At 33.8% G+C, this 20,000-nt stretch overlaps 1 protein-coding gene and 1 long non-coding RNA gene across 3 annotated transcripts in view; both read left to right on the top strand.

The window, feature by feature from the left end:
- Nucleotides 1-19,191, top strand: part of LOC115220372 (probable G-protein coupled receptor 139) — a 237,626-nt gene extending 218,435 nt beyond the window's left edge. The window contains exons 5-6 of one of the 2 annotated variants that reach the window (XR_005002484.1): nt 9,446-9,657; nt 19,007-19,166. Coding sequence is in view for 1 of the 2 variants with exons in the window: in XM_029790486.2 (XP_029646346.1) it covers nt 19,007-19,037 (31 nt within the window). In the remaining variant the exon portion in view is untranslated. Of the gene's footprint in view, nt 1-9,445; nt 9,658-19,006 lie in introns of both variants that reach the window. The other variant, XM_029790486.2, reaches the window with a different exon arrangement.
- A 357-nt stretch (nt 19,192-19,548) lies between these two features.
- Nucleotides 19,549-20,000, top strand: part of LOC118766551 — a 21,493-nt gene continuing 21,041 nt past the window's right edge. Inside the window, exon 1 of the long non-coding RNA XR_005002485.1 lies at nt 19,549-20,000. This exon is cut by the window's right edge and continues 657 nt beyond it. This is a non-coding gene — a long non-coding RNA (uncharacterized LOC118766551).

The raw sequence follows: 20,000 nt of genomic DNA on the forward strand, positions 1-20,000 counted from the left end.
ATTAACCTCTGTACTGGGACTTTGTGACACCTTTTTATTTCGACCTAGTCGTGTGGCTCTTCCAGTGAAGGGTACCCTCTTCGGATCGATGAATCTAAGAAGAACACGCGCACTTGTTTATAAGAATCGTTAAAAAAATTATTTGCTGATGTCAGACAATAATTCATGGCGAACACACAGGAATGTAAGAGTCCAAACAATAACATATCTATGCATTTTAATACGTTCGTGCGGATTTAAACCTAAATATGTGTTCGTTGTTGTTTTTCGTCATCGGAGAACACCTTGGAGTGCATTATCATCCTACTAGTCTGTTTTCTATTTTCGTGAGAAAATAACAGGATTCATTCTCTTCCTCTTAATTTTTCAAATAATAATATATAATACTTAAATGCCAAAAATGCTCCAATAGAACGTTTCTGTCCAAAATAGAGAAAACACAAATTATAGGTGAAATGTTGCTTGTTCAAAGATATATTTCCAACGTAGGAGGTATTTAATGATATAAGCGAGGTATTTGAAGAGTGATTTACTTTACAATCACTAAAGGAAGAATAAAATATGGAATTTATCCGTTGTTAAATCATATATCAGTGAGAAACAAAAATAAGCAACACCCCACTACAGATATATGATATATACATTCATACATATATACATAGATACATACATATATACATTCATTTGTATGAGCGTGTTTGTGTTTATGTGTGTGTATTTGGGTATAAATGTGTATGTCGTTATATATACATTAATCATTATACATACATAGTCTTCATATATACATTAGTTATTCGAAATTACTTACAACGAAGATACCAACCATAACATTGACTAAAGCAAAAAGATACATTCACTAAGCACTAACATGCGGATTTTGAAAAGTAGCTCATGATACAAACTAAAAAAATCTTTAGCGGAGCAATAATTTATTACGGAATAGGAAACTTAGCAATATATGCGTAAACATACGAAATATAGTTTGATACTCATTAGTACGCGCTCACTAAAAGTTACAGCGTACAGATACGAAATATACAAATACTTTCACTCGCACATTATATTGAAATTCGTACCAAAAAACATGACAATTCAATTCACCATGTCTGGTTAAATTCTAATCCATATATTACTGCAAGTATATAATATTCGGCACCTGACATACATGCAGCCTCTCATTTTTACATGAATGAATGTTTGACAATTAAGGTTTGGGTTACAAAAACAATGTGTTTTTTTAAATCAAATTGTAAAGGGTTAAGTATGTTAAAATGGATGTTGCTGTATGGAAGTAATGAGAAATTTAATGAAGTGGGAGACATACACATACATGCATACACACACACACACACACACACACACACACACACACACACACACACACACACACACACACACACACACACACTCACCCGTACGAGGTGGTATCAAAACGTTCCCGGAGTAGTTCTGTAGCGCGCCAACAGATGGGAGCACACAGTTGCGTGTGCAGCGAAAGCTCGCAGTGACCTTCATGAGCCAGTGAACCAAGTAACATCGCTGTGTTTCCTTCGTTAAGTTGTGCATTGCTTTTAGCGATCACCTGTAGTTTCAATGGGAAAATTTCCGTTAAACTTGGGAACTCTGCTTCGGCAAACTTACGATGATGTAGCAATGGGTCCTCGAGGTGTCACGGGAGCTTCAATAGCGGAAGAATATCTCTGGAAGACCCTGCACGATCGTCATCTCCGGAATTGTGGTATTGTATATAAGGCGGCGAGCTGGCAGAAACGTTAGCACACCGGGCGAAATGCTAAGCGGCATTTCGTCTTAAGCTACGTTCTGAGTTCAAATTCCGCCGAGGTCGACTTTGCCTTTCATCCTTTTGGAGTCGATTAAACAAATACCAGTTAAGCACTGGGGTCGATATAATCGACTTAATCCGTTTGTCTGTCCTTGTTTGTCCCCTCTGTGTTTTGCCCCTTGTGGGTAGTAAAGAAATAGGCATTGTATATTGAGAACTCGTTCCCACAGGGCGCGACCATCAATCGAGAGTGCTACTGCGATGTTTTGAAGCGTTTGAAGGAAGACATTTGGCGAAAGCGACCGGATCTTGAGCGCAAAGAATTGGATTCTCCGCTGATCTCTCCTCACTCATGAGCTTCTCGCCGAAAACAACATGATATCGATTCCGCATCCGCCCTATCGGCCAGATTTAGTAATGTGCAGCTCAAAGGTCGACGTTTTAATACCGTTTTCGAGATCCAGAGCGAATCGCAGAAGGTCTTCGACTCTCTTACGGAAAACAACTTGCAGGCCAGATTCCAAAAGTGGCAAGAATACAGGAAACAGTCTATTGCTACGCAAGGTGACTATTTCAAAGGAAATGATGTTAAAAATTAGGCATATAAGTTATTTTTTTTATTAAACATAACGAGTCTGGAAACCTTTTGATAACACTTCGTGTGTGTATATTTATTATATATATATATATATATATATATATATATATATATATATATATATGCAATTACTCTCTCAGAGACGAACTCTATCTCTGTCTCTCTGTCTCTGTCACACACACACACACACACACACAAAGTGTAGTTGTTTGATTTTTCCATATTTATTTTTATACTGAGACAGAGATGCAACCAGTGAAAGTAAGCGTTGTAATAAGAAATAGGCGATCAGTTTTAAGTGTTGTGTTAAACTGAGCATATTTGCACGCGAACAAAGAAGCATATTGTACTTAACAATATAAATATAAATTTAATTATCTCAACAATTGTGTTTTTTTTCTCACGAAATTAAAATTTCAAAGCTGAACTATAGCAACGTCTTCGTGATGTTTTTGCTATTACTACGTTATTATTTTATGATTAAAAATTGGCAAGAAGTTATTGTCTCTTACAAAGTAAAATTATGTCTTTTATATGATATCTCATTACATACATCATCAAGTTTTTGTTTATATGTTCATTCATAATAGTTTTTTCCCCCTTAAACATATTGTTATCCTTTGCATCGGTAGAAGTAATTCTCTTTCCATAAATAATATTTTTTTTTCAATAGATATTGTTGCAGTTTCATTCTTCTGTTTAATGCGCAGTTTTGTTTACTGCGAGGAGCTTTTCACTTTTTAGGAAAAAGTGATTATCAAAATGACATCTCGTCATTTTGATGAATCGAGTTATATAAATAGAAATAATTGTTTTATATATATAAAAGACAATGTATGTAATGAGATATAATATATATATATATATATATATATATTATATATATATATATATATATATATATATATATATATACATATTATATCTCATTACATACATTGTCTTATTTGTGCTTAATATCCCAATCACAAATACCTTCCAGTTTCTGGTTAATATGTTATTGCATAAATCGTCTGATTGTTTTTTACACATTTATTTGTAATGTTCTCGGTTTTTGCTATTTGCTTCACATTTGTTTCGAAAATCATTAGTAGAAATAATTCCTTTTATAATGTTATTTTATATTGTAAATATTTTCGCTGCATTTTGAATTTTATACAAGGAAATCACCAACTGACGGTCTTTAGCCTCTCTTCCATTGCAACTCATATCTCATTCTATATCTGTCATTCACTGTGATCATTCACACGGAAGATTTCGATGAAAATTGCTGGCAAGTGACTCGGAAAAGAAAATGCAGGCTACAAGTACGACAAAGAGAAACCTAGAAAATAGCAATACGTAATGCGGAATTTTCAAATGTGTAACAAATAATTACAAGTCAAACAGAAAAATATATCGGAAATGAAACTCAAGAATATAAAGGTAAAAAATGAACGAAAACATATTCTATAGTGTAAATTATACAAAGGAAGAAATGAATAATTAAAATATTAAATTGAAATTCCGTGGAAGTCATAAAAAGATTAATTGCGAATTATAGATTTATAATTCTGGTTGCAACCTGCAAAGAGTTTTGCCGTAAATGATATCAACGCTATACAAAACTGGCAAATATTTACAGAGAGAAGATTGCGAAAATTAAGAACGTTGTGTCAACACTCGACTAAGGAATTCAGATATTATTCAAAATGTAAGATTTGCGAGAATCCCAAACAATACAATCAACAACAAAACGCTTTTCAAAAATGATTTTATTGTGACATTCATACAAACTCTTGAATATTGTTGAGAATTTTGCAGAACCAAACATTTCTTATCAGAAATACTGACTTCCAGGAAATAATACAGCACTATATCTTCGAAATATGAATAATTCAAGGCTTTTCAAAGACAGTATTAAGTCTTACAATTCTCACCAATTTCCTTTTCTACACTGGCAGTATTGATGCTCCAAATTGTGAATTTGATTCTTTCCACGTTCATGAACAAGTCAAACATCGCTTGAGTAATATACCCCTCGATAATTTGTTCCACTGTAGGTAATTGATTCAAAATTGGTCACTAACATCAGTTTGACGAATCAGAATGATGAAAGACTCATCCGTCGAATTATAAATTCTATTCATTAGATTATCAGAACAATTTTTATGCTTTCGTGTATAAAATGTTAGGAGTAGAAAATGAAGATGTTTAATGAGGAACAGTTGTGGATATGGCATTCAAGCGAATTCGCAAGGAACTGAATGTGCTTAACATCACTATTACGGCTGAAGTGACAACGATCTTTAGTAATACTAACTTTCAACCATTTTAAAACTTCACTTCTGTGTTTAATCTAAAAATGGAAATATGCCATTCACCTGCCTGAACAAAGTGAATCATTATGTTATCAACATTGTTACTGTACATAAGCAATATTTGTCTAGTGCTCTACAAGATTATACAAACAGTAAACGGAAGATGCAAGCAACTCATGTACAGTATTTCAACAATATTTTGACGCCTTTTTGCTCAGAGAATAATAATTTCTATACTGTAAGGTATGAAAGAGATCTTAGCTTCGAACAGTTTCAAGTGTATACTAATCAAGAGCTGCATCAGCTGTGATGCATTATCACATGAAAGATGTACAGTTATTTTTCCATCATGTGCAGGATCTCCTCAGAAGGTGAGGGAAATCTACCATGGCATTACGGATTTGATGAGAAAGTTTGCCACTACGATATGCAGTTGTTCCTAGGATAAAATTTGCTATAATTGTAGAAAAATCTCATCATACACACTGGATAATTTTGTATCAATAGTGTTCACATTAAATTGTGCAGATTTAATGAACTATACCCTACTAAAATATAATAAATACCAGCAAAAATTGCTCAAGCGAACGAATTCCTGAAACAGTGTTTATATCACTCTTATGTTCTGATTCTCTTAGATTAAGAATATAAGTTTATGAACCAAGACAAAAAAGAAACGAGCAGTACTGTGAGCATAAATACCTATTTCTCTACTACCCACAAGGAGCTAAACACAGAGAGGACAAACGGATTAAGTAAATTATATCGACCCCAGTGCGTAACTGGTACTTATTTAATCGACCCCGAAAGAATGAAAGGCAAAGTCGACCTCTGCGGAATTTGAACTCAGAACGTAGCGGCAGACGAAATACCGCTAAGCATTTCGTCCAGCGTGCTAACCTTTTTTACCAGCTCGCCGCCTTAATAATTTATCATGTGAGCAAAAACACCTCATGCATTTATTGAGTCAATGTGTTATGAAACCGTGAAGAAACACTTAACTCAGTCTGTGGAAATCTAAATCCTGATGCAATAAAAAATTGACAACAATTGTTGGCAGTAGGCATATTGTTGTTTTCGTCAATCATCCCACCTTTAAGCTTAACTTTCATATCAGTATCGCAGTTGGCTCTGCAGTGAACCATGTATACACATTCTCAAATCTGTACATATACTCTGCGAGTGCGTGAAATTTCAAAGCAATGTAATTTTTCAGGATAAAGTCTCGTATTTCTTAAATGCCAAATATATTAGTATACCTAGGAATGTAGCAGCTTATAGAATAACAAAATGCCTAACAAATCAAATGCAATTGTATACTGCACTTGGAGTATACAACTTGGAGACCATATACTGTATACTTCAATAATAGAAATACGAAAGAAGCATTATAATCAGCTAATCAAAAAAAGTCAAAAAGAAAAAAATGACGCACCTCGCAGCATGCCTTCACAAATTGTGTGGATACAATTATTGATACAATTACTTAGTAAAGTTTTTTTTAATATGAAGATTATAGTGTGGAGTATGAGCTTGCGGTGAGAGAGAGAGAGCATATACTTGAAATAAATATATTTTTTTACCGCCATCCTTTAAATATTTAAGATATTTGCTTCCCACAGTTGCGATAAAATACAAAATTGTTAAACGACCTCTATCAGCAAGAAATGCTGATTAAAGATTGTATTAATCAACCAGATACTTCGGAAATATCAGGAAAAGACAAAAAAACAAAGAAACACTTGAAGTACATTGAAATATTAATCATAACTCAACCTGTCAGCATCTAACTTCCTAATGCTAAACTCGGCTCTGAAATTGCTTTATATGAATGAACATTAAAAAGTAAAATTATTCGAACTATACGAAGTTGAATTTTACTTAGCGAGACATATTTGAATATCATCATAAATTTGGTCACCGATTCTTGTTCATTGATGAACCAAGATGATTTGGCAAAATGTATTTTTATAATATTGCAATTAGCAACGTTAGAGAGAAAGATAGAAACTTTTCACCTCTGCAACTAAATAGTGAACGTAGTACATATTTAGATTTTATGTCTTCATCCGGGGCATATTATTCTCTATGAAAACTTCTGCGTTTAACTCTAATCATAATCTTTAGGAATCACACCACATACCACATACCTCGTAATCAATGACGAGGCTATACTTCAAAGCTCGCTCAATAATATATGAGAGACCAGCAAGCCAATTTCATAAACGTGGTTAGCTGACACTTATTTTTCAGTCTTGTTGATTGCATTTTATGAACTTAAAGTGACCAGAAGAATCTCAACAAAGGTCATCTTGATAAAACATCACCTTAAACTTTCCTGCCAATTTCAATTCTCAACAGCAGTTATTCTTTGAGAAGGGTTCGATCCCATTACATTTCTTGGCATCCTTTAAGAGCAGTACGTACATATGCCCAAGGTTCTTAATTGTCTGGTCCCTGATCTTCTAAATCAGGTCTCATCCAATTTCAAAGCATATTACTTAAACTAACCTAGAACTGTGGATATTGCAATGGTTACAGATTTTCCTATAGAGTTAACATTTCTGGAATATAGCACCCACTCACAAAGGTTGCTGATCCTGTTTCTACTATGTCCGTGATATCAACAAGAGCACGAAACTCTTCCGATGTTTACTCCATCCAAGAGCTCCTTGGACATTTCAGTAACACCCGTATCACTATCGCGAAGGGGAAAGGAGAAAGAGCACATTACACCATGAGGTCTTACTCCAGTGCTTACAAGTTGGTTGCGAATTCCTTCGAAGCAAACACATAAATGCTGGTCTAAATTTCAATCATACACCCCGGAATGACCAAGAAGAAATCCAGTGTCTTGTGTAACGGCATACAGAGTACTGATCAGTATTCGTGTGCTATGTCAAATTGCATTATATGAAAAACGTTTCTTCCTTTATTCACATGCTGAATGGTACTTCATATATTCACGACTGCCTCATTATAATCTGAGTATTCAAGGCACTCGTATGCTTATGAGTTCATTCACTGTTAAAAATCATAACATCTTATCAGCGTTATATAAACTATTTTACTCACTACATTGAAGATGGCTATCGGCAGAAACTGATTAATTGACGTTGCTAGCTCCTTCTAAGGTAGTAACAGAGTCTTTGCCAAACACCAGTTATATATTGCTGTTTCCGCTTTCAACCGTCTTTGCTATGGCTCATTAATGATCTGCAAGTTCCAGAGAGAAGTTTGAATATTTGTTGATACATTTGTAGTTTCTTCTTTGAAATACCATTGAATGCATTGTTTTTCTTCAACTTACTTGATTGTGAAGTGGGTTAGCATATTTAATTAGAGATATATCCTTGATTTAAACTATTCCAGAGAAGGCATGTCAATGAAAGAGAGAGGGGGGAGAGAGAGGGAGAGAGAGAGAAAGAGAGAGACAGAGAGAGAGAGACAGAGAGCAAGACATACGTAAAAGCGAGACGATTTTTCTGTATGAAAACCCTTACTCATGTCTATTGGATTCAAGCTGGTTTCCGGCTGTAACAACTGCATAACTACAAAATCCTATTGTGGTTTACAATCTGGAATGTAGACAAAACTTAGATTGATATAATATATTGCTTTATAATGTATTAACCTTTTTATAATTTTAATTACGATGTGTTACAATTTTCTTTGTGTAGTGGTTATACCTCTGTTAAATGATTCATCTTATAAAGAAATTACCATATGACACATTCTTAGATTTGAATTATTGATTTTTAAAAAATATAATTTTTTGCTTGTTTCTTCTTATTAGACATTTATCAATATATTTTTTAAAGGTGCCAATTATTATTTTGATTAAAATTTGAAGAAGGAATATGTTTCTCCCAAGCCAATACGGTTTTAATTATATCGTCGAATTATAATTATAATTCCTCTACTCGTTTTGTTTTTGATGGTCTAATCTTCCTAATATTCTGCCACTTATCAGCTCATGTGTCATCAATAATTACGTTGGCTTTGTAACTGCAAGAGAATCGGTTTTTGATCCTTGTTACAAGTTCATTTCATATCCAAGGCATATTATATTGTTATCTTGTGTCAAAGTAGGAAACCGATAGATTGGGCATTTCTTGAAAGCCCTTCGCAGCATCGCTAAGTTCTCAAGAACTAAAACTCATAATGGGTTTCGACTTCTGTGCATGCCACTGGAATCAACTTTAAATCTCATACCTAATTAACTATAGCATATGAGTTGGCAATCTTGAATCGACTTACAGCGTTTGGTTTGCGTCCATTGTTTTACACAGGCTCGGGCTGCATATATTACGCATGTTGCTGACAACGACAACGGTAGAATTGATTATTATTTCGTACCCTTACAGTTTTCAAGGTAACTTGTCGATCATAATAATCTAAGTCTTTATTCACTTTACATTAAAAAATATTAGTCCTAGTGATTTCCAGATATATTCTTTCTTACATGGTCATTATAACATAACATTACACTTTCAAGAAGAAATTTAATCCCAGGTTTCCAAAAATCTCAGTGTGTTCCAAAAATGTTTACATGATTTAACTGCTGATAACTTAATTTTAATTTTATTTTCCATTAAACACGTTACGTATAATGAAGGAAGCCAGCTTTTGAATACTACATAGCATTGTTTATTTTCTCGTCATTTTACTTACATAAAGAACCATGCCTTCAGGTTCATTATTTGTACGTTTTAACTTTGCCCTTGATTCATGTTTGAAATGGTTTCATATGCTTTCTATTAGGAAAAGTTGAAAACAAGGCCTACCAACTGAGTCTTCATGATTAGTAAAGACATCGTATTACCATCGACGTGAAACACCTACAAACCGTTAAGATGAGAGCTGAGACAGAAACTTTCTCCAATAGTAATTACTCCCTTTAATGTTTACTGTGAAGAAGTACAATTGTATAACTGGTACCTACTGTGAACAAGGAGCAACCTACAATATAAAAGGTAAAGAGGAAAACAAATTTTCACTAAAGAAAGTAGTTTAACTGCAAACAATTAAAAAATAAGAATTTTAGCTTACGTATTATAAATTATCAAATTATTTTTTGGTTTTCAATTTAGTTATCTTAATTCATTTAGCGTCCGGTTGATAACATTCAATGAACTTTAATTTATTACTGTGAAAGCTAAGCAATTGATATTTATTACCATGCATTATATACATACATATATATATATATATATATAGTATTAATCTATTGCATCAATTATTTTCTATCCTTATCGTTTCTTCCGTTGTGTGTATTTTACTCTAGTTCATTGATTCCTTCTTTGATCTTGGTTTCTTAACCTACCGTGATATTAATGATATTAATTGATATCGTCTTAGCGTGATTTACTAATATACATCTTATATTAATTGCACTATAAAGGATAATTTTATCTGCCAAAGTATTCCTCTTTCCTTATAATTTGCCTTGTACAACTTCAGACAGCCTATCCTCTTCGAGCAATTGTAACTGAGTCTATTTGTTTCTAAAATGTTGGTTGAAGGTGTTAGTGCCTAACATAAGAAATAGCAGGGGGAATGGATATTTTCTGTTTGTACGGCAGTTTTTTTCTAGCGGTGTCATGAAATTGTCACCCATAATTATGACCCTAGAATCGATCTATTGCATTTCAATCTCTTTTAGGGTTAGGGTTAGGGTTAGGGGTGGGGGAAAGGCATCTTTTTTTCTTCACAAATGTAACTAAACCCAATCTGTTTCTTAAACGAGGGACATATTCATACGGCACAGAATGCTTTTTAACTCAATAGATGTCACTAATTGGTAGAAATTGCAGAAATTGAAGAAAAAAACAACAAATATCTTACAAACTATAGAATTTTCTCAATAAAGCCAAGAGGAAAAGATGTTTTATAAACACATTCTACCAGTATACGAAGTTTAAAATTTTTTAGTTACCCAGAAATTATGTTAAAAACTGCCGTTCAAACCGAAAGATCCGGGGGAAATACTCATCAAATATTCCTGTTGTAATAGAAGGAGGGGATTGCGTAATTTTCTCTTTCGTCTATATCTGCAGCATTATCTGCCATTATTCTGATGGGATGCCTCATACACCTGCATAGAATTGGTGCTTGTGTTTCCTTACACCAGCCTGATGTTTCCAAAGCGAGTGAATAAGTGTAGAATATAATAACCAAGTCGTGGAGCAGATAAATTGGGGAGCCTTAAATTGTTAAATTGTTAAAACAACAAAACAGCATAGCGTCCCAAGTCGAGTGGGAGAATGGCTCTTGGAACAGCAATTATAGCTTCCCTGAACTACCTTCTAAAGTTTACAGCAAAGATGAAAAGGAATGTAAGGGTAAACGTACCTCTAATACCACCACCACTCTTCAAGTAACAACAAAAACTAGCAACAAGAACTGTAGTCAAAAACTAGACAAAAAAATCGATGAAACAAACACAACTTCTACTACAACCACCACCACCAACAACAACAACAACAACAACAACTTCTCCTCTATTAACACAAACATTAATGCAATAAAAACAGCAACCAGTTAAATTTGCAAACTAAATGGCAACGGTTTCAAGTAAGCTTACCTCAAATTAGTGTTTACAAAATTACGAAAATGCATCCTACAAAAAAAAAAACCTATTGGTCCTGTGCCAAAATTTGAAATCATAATTTTATTATCATTATTATTATTATTGTTTTACTTCTCAGAGCGCTCGGTTTTGTTTGCTCTGAGTGGTTTTATTGAGAGCGGACAACAGCCTCTTCTCTGAGGTCTCTCATAGTCTGTTTCTACACATTTTAAGCTTTGATAATAGTTTGTTAATTATCGTGGAAAACAGCAGAGCATTTTTTTTTTTTTTTTTTTTTGCCTTCCTTATGTCAATTACAATTTTTCTGACACATGTCTCAAACTTCGTTCTTAGTGCTCCGAGTGCCCCTGCAACTACTGAGATGATAGACACTCTCCTCATAGCCAATATTTTTGCAATTTCTTCTTTTAGTAGTCTGTAATTTTCCATCTTTTGTAGTTCATTGTCATTTATGCATGCATCCCAAAGTATTGCAATATTCATAATCTGGGGTTTCCTTTTGTCCTTTATTTACAACATCGATTAGGCAGTCACACTGAATCGTAGAATTCTACAGTATGTAATACTCATTGTTATTGGTGACCCCTGGTTTTTGTTTGTACCATTTCCGTGATCTGTCCAGACCGTACTTTTCACATAGTCTTCTGTGCACAAACACAGCCATGTTGTCGTGCCTCTTTTTGTAGTACCTTGGACCAGCTTGCAACACTCACTTAAAATATGGGAGATTGTTTCGTTTTTGCTGCCACGCAGCCTAAAAAGGAGCGATTCGTTGCAATTATCTATTTGGAACTTGGTTTAATTAGTTCTCAGAGCTTGTTACTGGGCGCTGCATATCAATGATTCAGTGCATCCTTTCAGATCACCTTTTCTTAGCCATCTCCCAGTTCTGGGCTTGCTTTTTTTTCTTGAATTTCTCTGAGGTATTGCCCCTGCAGTGATTTCATATTCCAATTGTTTCCTCTTTCTTCTTCATGTTGTTTCTTAAATGTTTATGGATGTATTACATTTTCGCTAGGTATTTTATTGTTAAATCTAAGAGCCGTAAGCAAGGATTCTCCCTGCTGTGTGATGTACCATCACTGACTGTTATTCTCGTTGACAACACAGATCTTGCATCCTATGAGGCCTCTTCTCCTCTTGTTCCTTGGCATATACAGCCTGTAAAGATTGCTTTTAGTGCGTCGTTCCTTGTTAATTGTTTTCTGGTTTTCCAATCCATTTCCTCAAGCTGGTTCTTTGTTCATCTAACAACACTGGTGCTATATCGCATTTGGGAAACATCCCATGTGTTCCTTTGCCCTGATTTTGTTTTTCCCATCGAGCCGACTTCTGATAATTAATTTGATTCTTCTGAGATATTCTTGTCTAAAGCTTTCTTTCGTTTCACATTCCTTGATTTTGTCATATTCCAAAATACCTAGATACTTATATCCACCACTCACAATATCCTTGATTTTCTCATCATTGGGTAGTTCTACACCATCAGACGACACTATTTCGCCTTTTCGTATTATAAACAGAGAACACTTTTTAGTTCCAAATTCCGTCCCGATATCCTTACTGAGTATCTGCACTGTTGAATTTAAGCTATTGATTTCACATTCAGTCTTCCCAAAGATCTTTAAGTCATCCATATATAACAGATGATTTAATTTTACTCCACTTTTCGAAGTATCTCTTTATGTTACAGTATAATTGAAAGCTTGGGGAGGGAACGAGGCAGGAGCAGTAGCGAGATATATTCATTTAACACAATGCAGGCATTTAAATTGATAGGGGAATTCTAAGAATGTGGGCAGTGCTTGTCACCACAACCTTTTGGATTTCTATGAGACATGATTTTTAAGGGATATTATCTAGAAGTTTCTGACATCCCTTTCTTGTTATATTAAGGGCACCAAAAATAACAGAAAGAGTTCTCGCTTTAAGATGCTGCATCTTCTGTATTTCAGTTTCCATTTCCTTATATTTACTTAATTTGTCAAATTCCTTCACAGTTATATATTTTTACAAGTGGGAATACTTACATCTATAAGTCTACAAGTATTTTCTTCCCTGTCTTTACTCACTATGTCTGGCCGATTAGCCTGGATCGTTCGGTCGGTGTTGACAGGTAAATCCCAGAGGATAGTGACATTTTTACCTTCAGCGACTGGCTCAGGGTTGATGTTCATATCAGTAAGCATAAGTGTTGATTTTGTAGTGTTTACATATTTTCCAATATAAACACTGTCATTATTATTATTATTATTACTACTATTATTATTCAGTAGTTTTATTTTTATAGCGTGCTTTCACTTCACTACCGAGCGCAGCTCTGTGTGCCTTGGGTATGTGCTGTGATGCTCTGATAGTTATTGTATGGAAAGTGTTCTGCGTAGGATGTGTGCAGTGCCTAGTAGTGCAATTTTCTGTATGTTATATGTGCTTGTAAGTCCTGGTGTTTTTGTTATGTATTTGTCTGAATATTTTTTTATCATGCCTAATGCACCTACTATGATAGGAGTTGTTTCTGTTTTCAGATTCCACATTCTAGTTACCTCTATTTCCAGGTCTTTGTATTTTGAGAGTTTCTCCATTTCTTTTAGAGACACGTTGTCATCTGCCGGTATTGATACATCAATTAGAAAGCATTTTTTTTCTTCATGATCTCTGACAACTATATCTGGTCTGTTGGCCTTAATTTCTCTATCTGTGTGTATCGGCATATCCCAGAGTATGGTTGCTTTCTCGTTTTCTGTGACCTTTTCTGGTGTGTGCCTATACCATCTTTTTTCTGTTGTTATTCCATAATGTTGGCATAGCTTCCAATGTATGTAGGTTCCAACTCTGTCATGTCTGTGAATATATTCCTTCTTAGCCAGGACTGGGCAGCTAGAGATAATATGATTTATTGTTTCTTGTCCATCTCCACATATTCTGCAGTTACTTGTAATATTTCTTTTCATTACATGTTTTTGGTAATTTCTGGTGGGGAGGCTTTGGTCTTGTACTGCAATTAAAAATCCCTCTGTTTCTGCTTTGAGTCCTGAGCTTCTCAACCATAGTTGGGATTTTTCTTTGTCTATTTCTTTTGCGTTTAGTTTAGTCCAGTACTTACCATGAAGGGGCTTTTCTTGCCATCGTTTTATCATGGTTCGTTGCTGTTCTATTTTTAGTTTGGATTTCATTTGTTTTTGTTTCTTCATCTTCTTCTTCTTGTTCTTCATATTTATTAGGTGGTATGATTTCTTGTTTGTATTTGTCAGCTTCCTTAAATACTGAGAACAGTTTTTTGTTTTGCTCGTGTTTTGCCGCTATTTGTATAATTTTTCCTTCCTTCTGAAGTAGATATTTTTTCAGTCCTATGGTGGTTATTTTATAGTAGTTTTCCAGCTGTATAAGGCCTCTACCACCTTCTATACGTTGTATATATAGTCTTTCTATGTCAGATTTTGGGTGATGCATCCTAGATCCTGTCATTATTTTTCTTGCTTTCCTATCTATTTTGGTCAGTTCATTTCGTGTCCAGTTAAGGATATTGTAGCTGTAACTTATAACTGGGACAGCTAAAGTGTTAATACCTATTATCTTGTTATTATTATTATATTATTATTATTATTATTATTATTATTATTATTATTATTATTATTATTATTATTATTATTATTATCATTATTATTTTATGCTTGAATATTGCTTCACATTTGTACAAGTTGGCTCCAAGTCTCACCCGAGACCTCAAGAGAAAACAAGTTCGAAGTTCATGCTGGTGTTATGCCTAGCGTGCCATATATTTGGTTTTGTACATAGTGTTGTTCTAGAGAATGTTTAAGAAACCATAGGAAAATTATGTTTGTTTTAAAATTTGGGATTACATAGAAAGTATTTTGCGTAGGATGTGGGCAGTTCCCATGAGCACTATCTTTTGAATTTCTGCCATTTGGGGGTTTCCTGGTATCTGAGCTAGGTAGCAATCAGCCTCTTTTGTTATCATTCCCAGGGCACCTATGACATATTTCGGCATTTCCTCCGGTTTTACATTCTGAGTTCTAATATCGCATCTTTGACTACCGTTCTATTGCGATCGATGAAATAAGTACCTGTGGAATCACGGGATTGATATAACCAGTCAGTTATGCAACTGATTAGCACCCTCCTCTTAAAAGTTTAGGCCTTGTGCATTTTGTAGAAAGAAGATGAAATATTACTATTCTTCTTCCTGGTGGTGGTGGTGGTGGTGGCGGTACTGTTCTTCTTGTGACAGATGCTGCTATCTTTATATCAGACATACTTAATCAATCCTGAAAATCGTATTTATTTTAGTTTGTTAATATGGGGTACTTTCATGGCTTCACCATCGTCTAAATTCATTGTTGATTTATTGCAGTCAGGTTACAAATGACAACGACTTACGAAATATCGACGGAAGCAATACACAATGCTCAAGGTCTCAGAAAGCAGGAAACAGACGAACAGGGAGAGAGATAAATAGGCATATCAGTAAAGAGATATCTCTATAGAAATATATAGAGTGATATAAAGAGGTATAGTTAAGAAATATATATGATGTGCATTAAATTATCTTTTGCTAATATACATGCTTTGCTTGGTTTTCATCAAGCTTTTGCTATTTGGTAAGCTGGTTTGTCATTGTTTAATTTCATTGCAAAGCAGAGGAATATGTTGCTATTCTTTGTTTTCCTCATTAGTGAAATAAATAAGTTGAAATAGAGTACTTCATAAAAATCATCATATAATTCGTTTTGGGATTTGGTTTGCAAGATTCTTTATATGAGTTCGTGTGTTGAAGCATGTTCTGTTGTGTCTGGGGAGAGTCATTTTCTTTTTGTGCCTTATTATTTAACACACTCACCGGTAAAATTTCCACTTATTTCTTATTTTTATTTTCCTAAAATTTCCGTTGCCTGTTGCAACCTTTTCAATAGTTTTCAAAATTTTTGACCGGAAATTTTACCGGCGAGTGTGTTAAATAATAAGTCACAAAAAGAAAATGACTCTCTCCAGACACAACATCATATAATTATTTAATTGAATATTTTTTCCTTTCTCAGTTATAAGCATTTTGATATTTCTAGATAGAAGTAGAAGCTAATACTTCAATTGTGGTTGGATATCTTCAGCACGAAGCTATAATGTTCTATCAAATTAATTAAATTAGTTACATTTTGAAAAGAGCTGTAGATGTAACTGATCGAGAGAGTAATTTTAGTTTATTAGTTATTTAGATAGATAAGCAACTTTAGATTGACTTAGACATATCGTAATTATCTTAAAATGTTCTAATTAATTCTTTCCGCTACTATAGATATAGTATTTAGAGTGGAAGATAATTAATTCTAGCCATTATCAGTGGGGAATTACTCTCCGACATGTAACATGTACTACGATCGTTCACAATCATCTTTGTGCCTATCTTCAAGAAATATCATAATTCTTCGGTTAGAATTTGGATAACATTGTAAGCTGCATATTCATTATTTCTTTTCGTTTCAAAGGAGGAAAGTATATTGTTATGATTCTATTCTGTGTTCATCAAATATAGTTAAGTGAAGTGAAATGATGTTCGTCATATAATGTTTATGTGCATACTTCATTTGATAATTTGTACTTCAACGATCAACTCAGTAACAGACGTATGCTGGAGGTGCTACTTTCATTTTGGTAAAAATCTCTTTAAGAGTTTATTAATTACATTATCATCTTTACAAACATAAATATTTCGGAAAACAACGTGTAAAAAGTATTCGATTTAGTGTTGCCTTTACTCATCTGCTCTTTAATCAGGCACAATGCATACAGCTCGTTTCCTTCCGTTTCCTTCAGGATATATCCTGTTTCTGTTATATGCTTGCAAAATTCCCCCTCTTGCAATAATGCTTCATCTCGTCCCAATCTCTGCGTGACGTTGAGATGCAACTGCTGTTTTGAGTCTTTCACCGGCGCTGTATTGCATAAGAAGTTCCCTTTTGTCGTTGATACCATACGTTGTCCAGTTCCGCTATTTGTGACATTAATGACGAGACAATTTTGTTTGGCTTCAAGCCCATTATCCTTATACCCAGAGCTGCGACAGGTGACTTCGTACTTGTAGTTTATGAATATATGCCATCATTGCTGCTGCTAGTTCTGTTGCACTTCAACTCTCGAAGCTAATTTTGCTTTTCCACAATTGAGCAAAGGAACTCTTAAGGCTCTTACCCATATACACGTGACAACTAAGCGCTCTGCACAGAACCCCTCACTTTAATGCACTTCTACTTCAGTTTCCCAACTGCATAAAATACCGCGGTAATCTTGTGGATTTCAGAACAATCAGAAACTTGGCATCCAAACTAGAAACCAGCCGTTATAGGTAAACTCCATGCTTGTCACGTATCTCTACTGTGCTGCAAAGTTGCCAAGTTCAACACTAATATATTTCGACGTTGTCTTCGTTTTTCTTTGTCCCATAATGCTGAATGAGTATGTCGGTTGGTGCACCGATTCTGTCGGTCTCTTCAGTATATCCTCAACTTTTAATATTCTGCACACATTTCCATATATTTTAACCTATCACACATCGGTTATGGCTTTACACCTTTATGTATATACGGATGGTGTTTCAGTATTTTGAAACGCAGAGATATGATATTTACGTTACTCATATCTTTTCGAAAATAAAGTATGTAAAGAGACTTTCGTGTCTATAACATGCCTCTTCCTTGCATGTTTTCTTTTAGAAGCTGGCGATGCAGAATTTTGTTTTTGGTAAGCTGGGTTCCTTTCAAATAATTTGAGCGTTTGTTAATTGTTAATACAGTTTACCCTTGTGTTTTCTTCACAAATTAATTTTGTAATTATCAAATTGTAATTGTTTGTATTTGTTTATAACTATGACCTCGTAATTGTTATTTTTGCAGTTTTTGTTTCTCTAAATATGTTTTTTTTATCAGGTTTCTTTTATAAGGTAGTGTTGTTTGAGACAAAAATAAACACGCAAAACTTGATGTTTTTGCAAATACATGTAATCAAAGAAATGGCGAAAATTGAACATCCAGGTAGATATTCAGATGCTCATTTTACAAAAAGCAAAACAAAGCAAAAACACCCTAAAACGTGTGTTCATATAATAATCTCAAAAAAACCCCAGACAATTTGAAACCAGAAGCAAGGGTACCACCTATAACAATAACAAATAACAACAACGACAACGATGATGATGACGACGACGATGACGATGATGACGATGATAATGATGATGATGATGATGATGATGATGAGGATGATGATGATGATGATGATGATGATGATGATGATGATGATGATGATGATGATGATAATAGTACGCTCTGTTCCCATTATGTTGTGTTTCGCGCATTCTGCCGCATACACAAAATGGGAATCTCTGCATAGTAATAAATATACTATTGAGAACAATGAAAAAGAACTCTGTTGCTGTTATATATCAGCTGGAATGTTCAACCAAGTTTCAATATTCCAAGTAACTCTAAATATTCGCGAGAGAAGGGTCGTGCTTCACTAGTTTAGATCTGATATGCAGGTAAAGTGTCGCACATATAAACTATTTTTTCTACATCACTTTCCATAGTAATTGTTCCTTTCAATTTTCATATTGTGTAAATTTCTTCAACCATATGCATTTACACATTTAGATCATCCGAATCATGTACTACTTTTATTCTATAAGTTGCACTGTTTTTACTAATTTTTTGTATTTTTTTTTACAGCCCAACCAATCCAAATTTGACTCTCCTGTAGCTGAGGATATGGCGGATATTCATAACCAAAACACACTGCGTAATCTACAAAAAGCATACAAAAAGTATACAAAAAGTATATGCTTATATATTTAGCTAATATATATATATATTTATATTTATACATACATGCACACACATACATATATACATATATGCATATACATATGTATGTATATATATATATATATATATATGTATACATATATATATATATATGCAAGTAAATATATACAGATAGATATACGTATGTGTATACAAATATATATATATATTATATTTATACATACATGCACACACATACATATATACATATATGCATATACATATGTATGTATATATATATATATATATATATGTATACATATATATATATATATGCAAGTAAATATATACAGATAGATATACGTATGTGTATACAAATATATATATATATATATATATACATATATACACACACACTAGATACGCTTACACACACACACATATATATATATATATACATACATATATATGTGTATGCGTGCATGTGTGTGTATGTATGTATGTATATATGTATCCATTATACAATGTCACACATGCAGGCATACAGTTTCTATTGTTCAACTACTATCTTCCCTTTCAGGCATGTTAGGAAAATACTTAGGAAAGACGATTTCACTGAAGCTTTGGATTATATTGCACAAAGAAACCTGTCAACATACTGATCTGCTTTTTGGAAAATCCTATTTAATAATCTGTGTTTTCAAATAAAGTGACTGGCTATTAGGTAATGTTCGTGCTTGATACGTAGCAATATTGGTATTAAGAAAACAGTAGTAGTAATATTGAGAATGTTGTGAAATCTCCAAAACATATAAAACGTAATGTATATAAAATATTCAGTAATACCGAGACGTTCTAATAACTCCTTATCTTTGTGAGATCTGTTTATTGTTGTCTCTATCTTTCATAAATCTCATGT

This window comes from Octopus sinensis, linkage group LG16 (assembly GCF_006345805.1).
Source record: "Octopus sinensis linkage group LG16, ASM634580v1, whole genome shotgun sequence".
Lineage (NCBI taxonomy): Eukaryota > Metazoa > Mollusca > Cephalopoda > Octopoda > Octopodidae > Octopus > Octopus sinensis.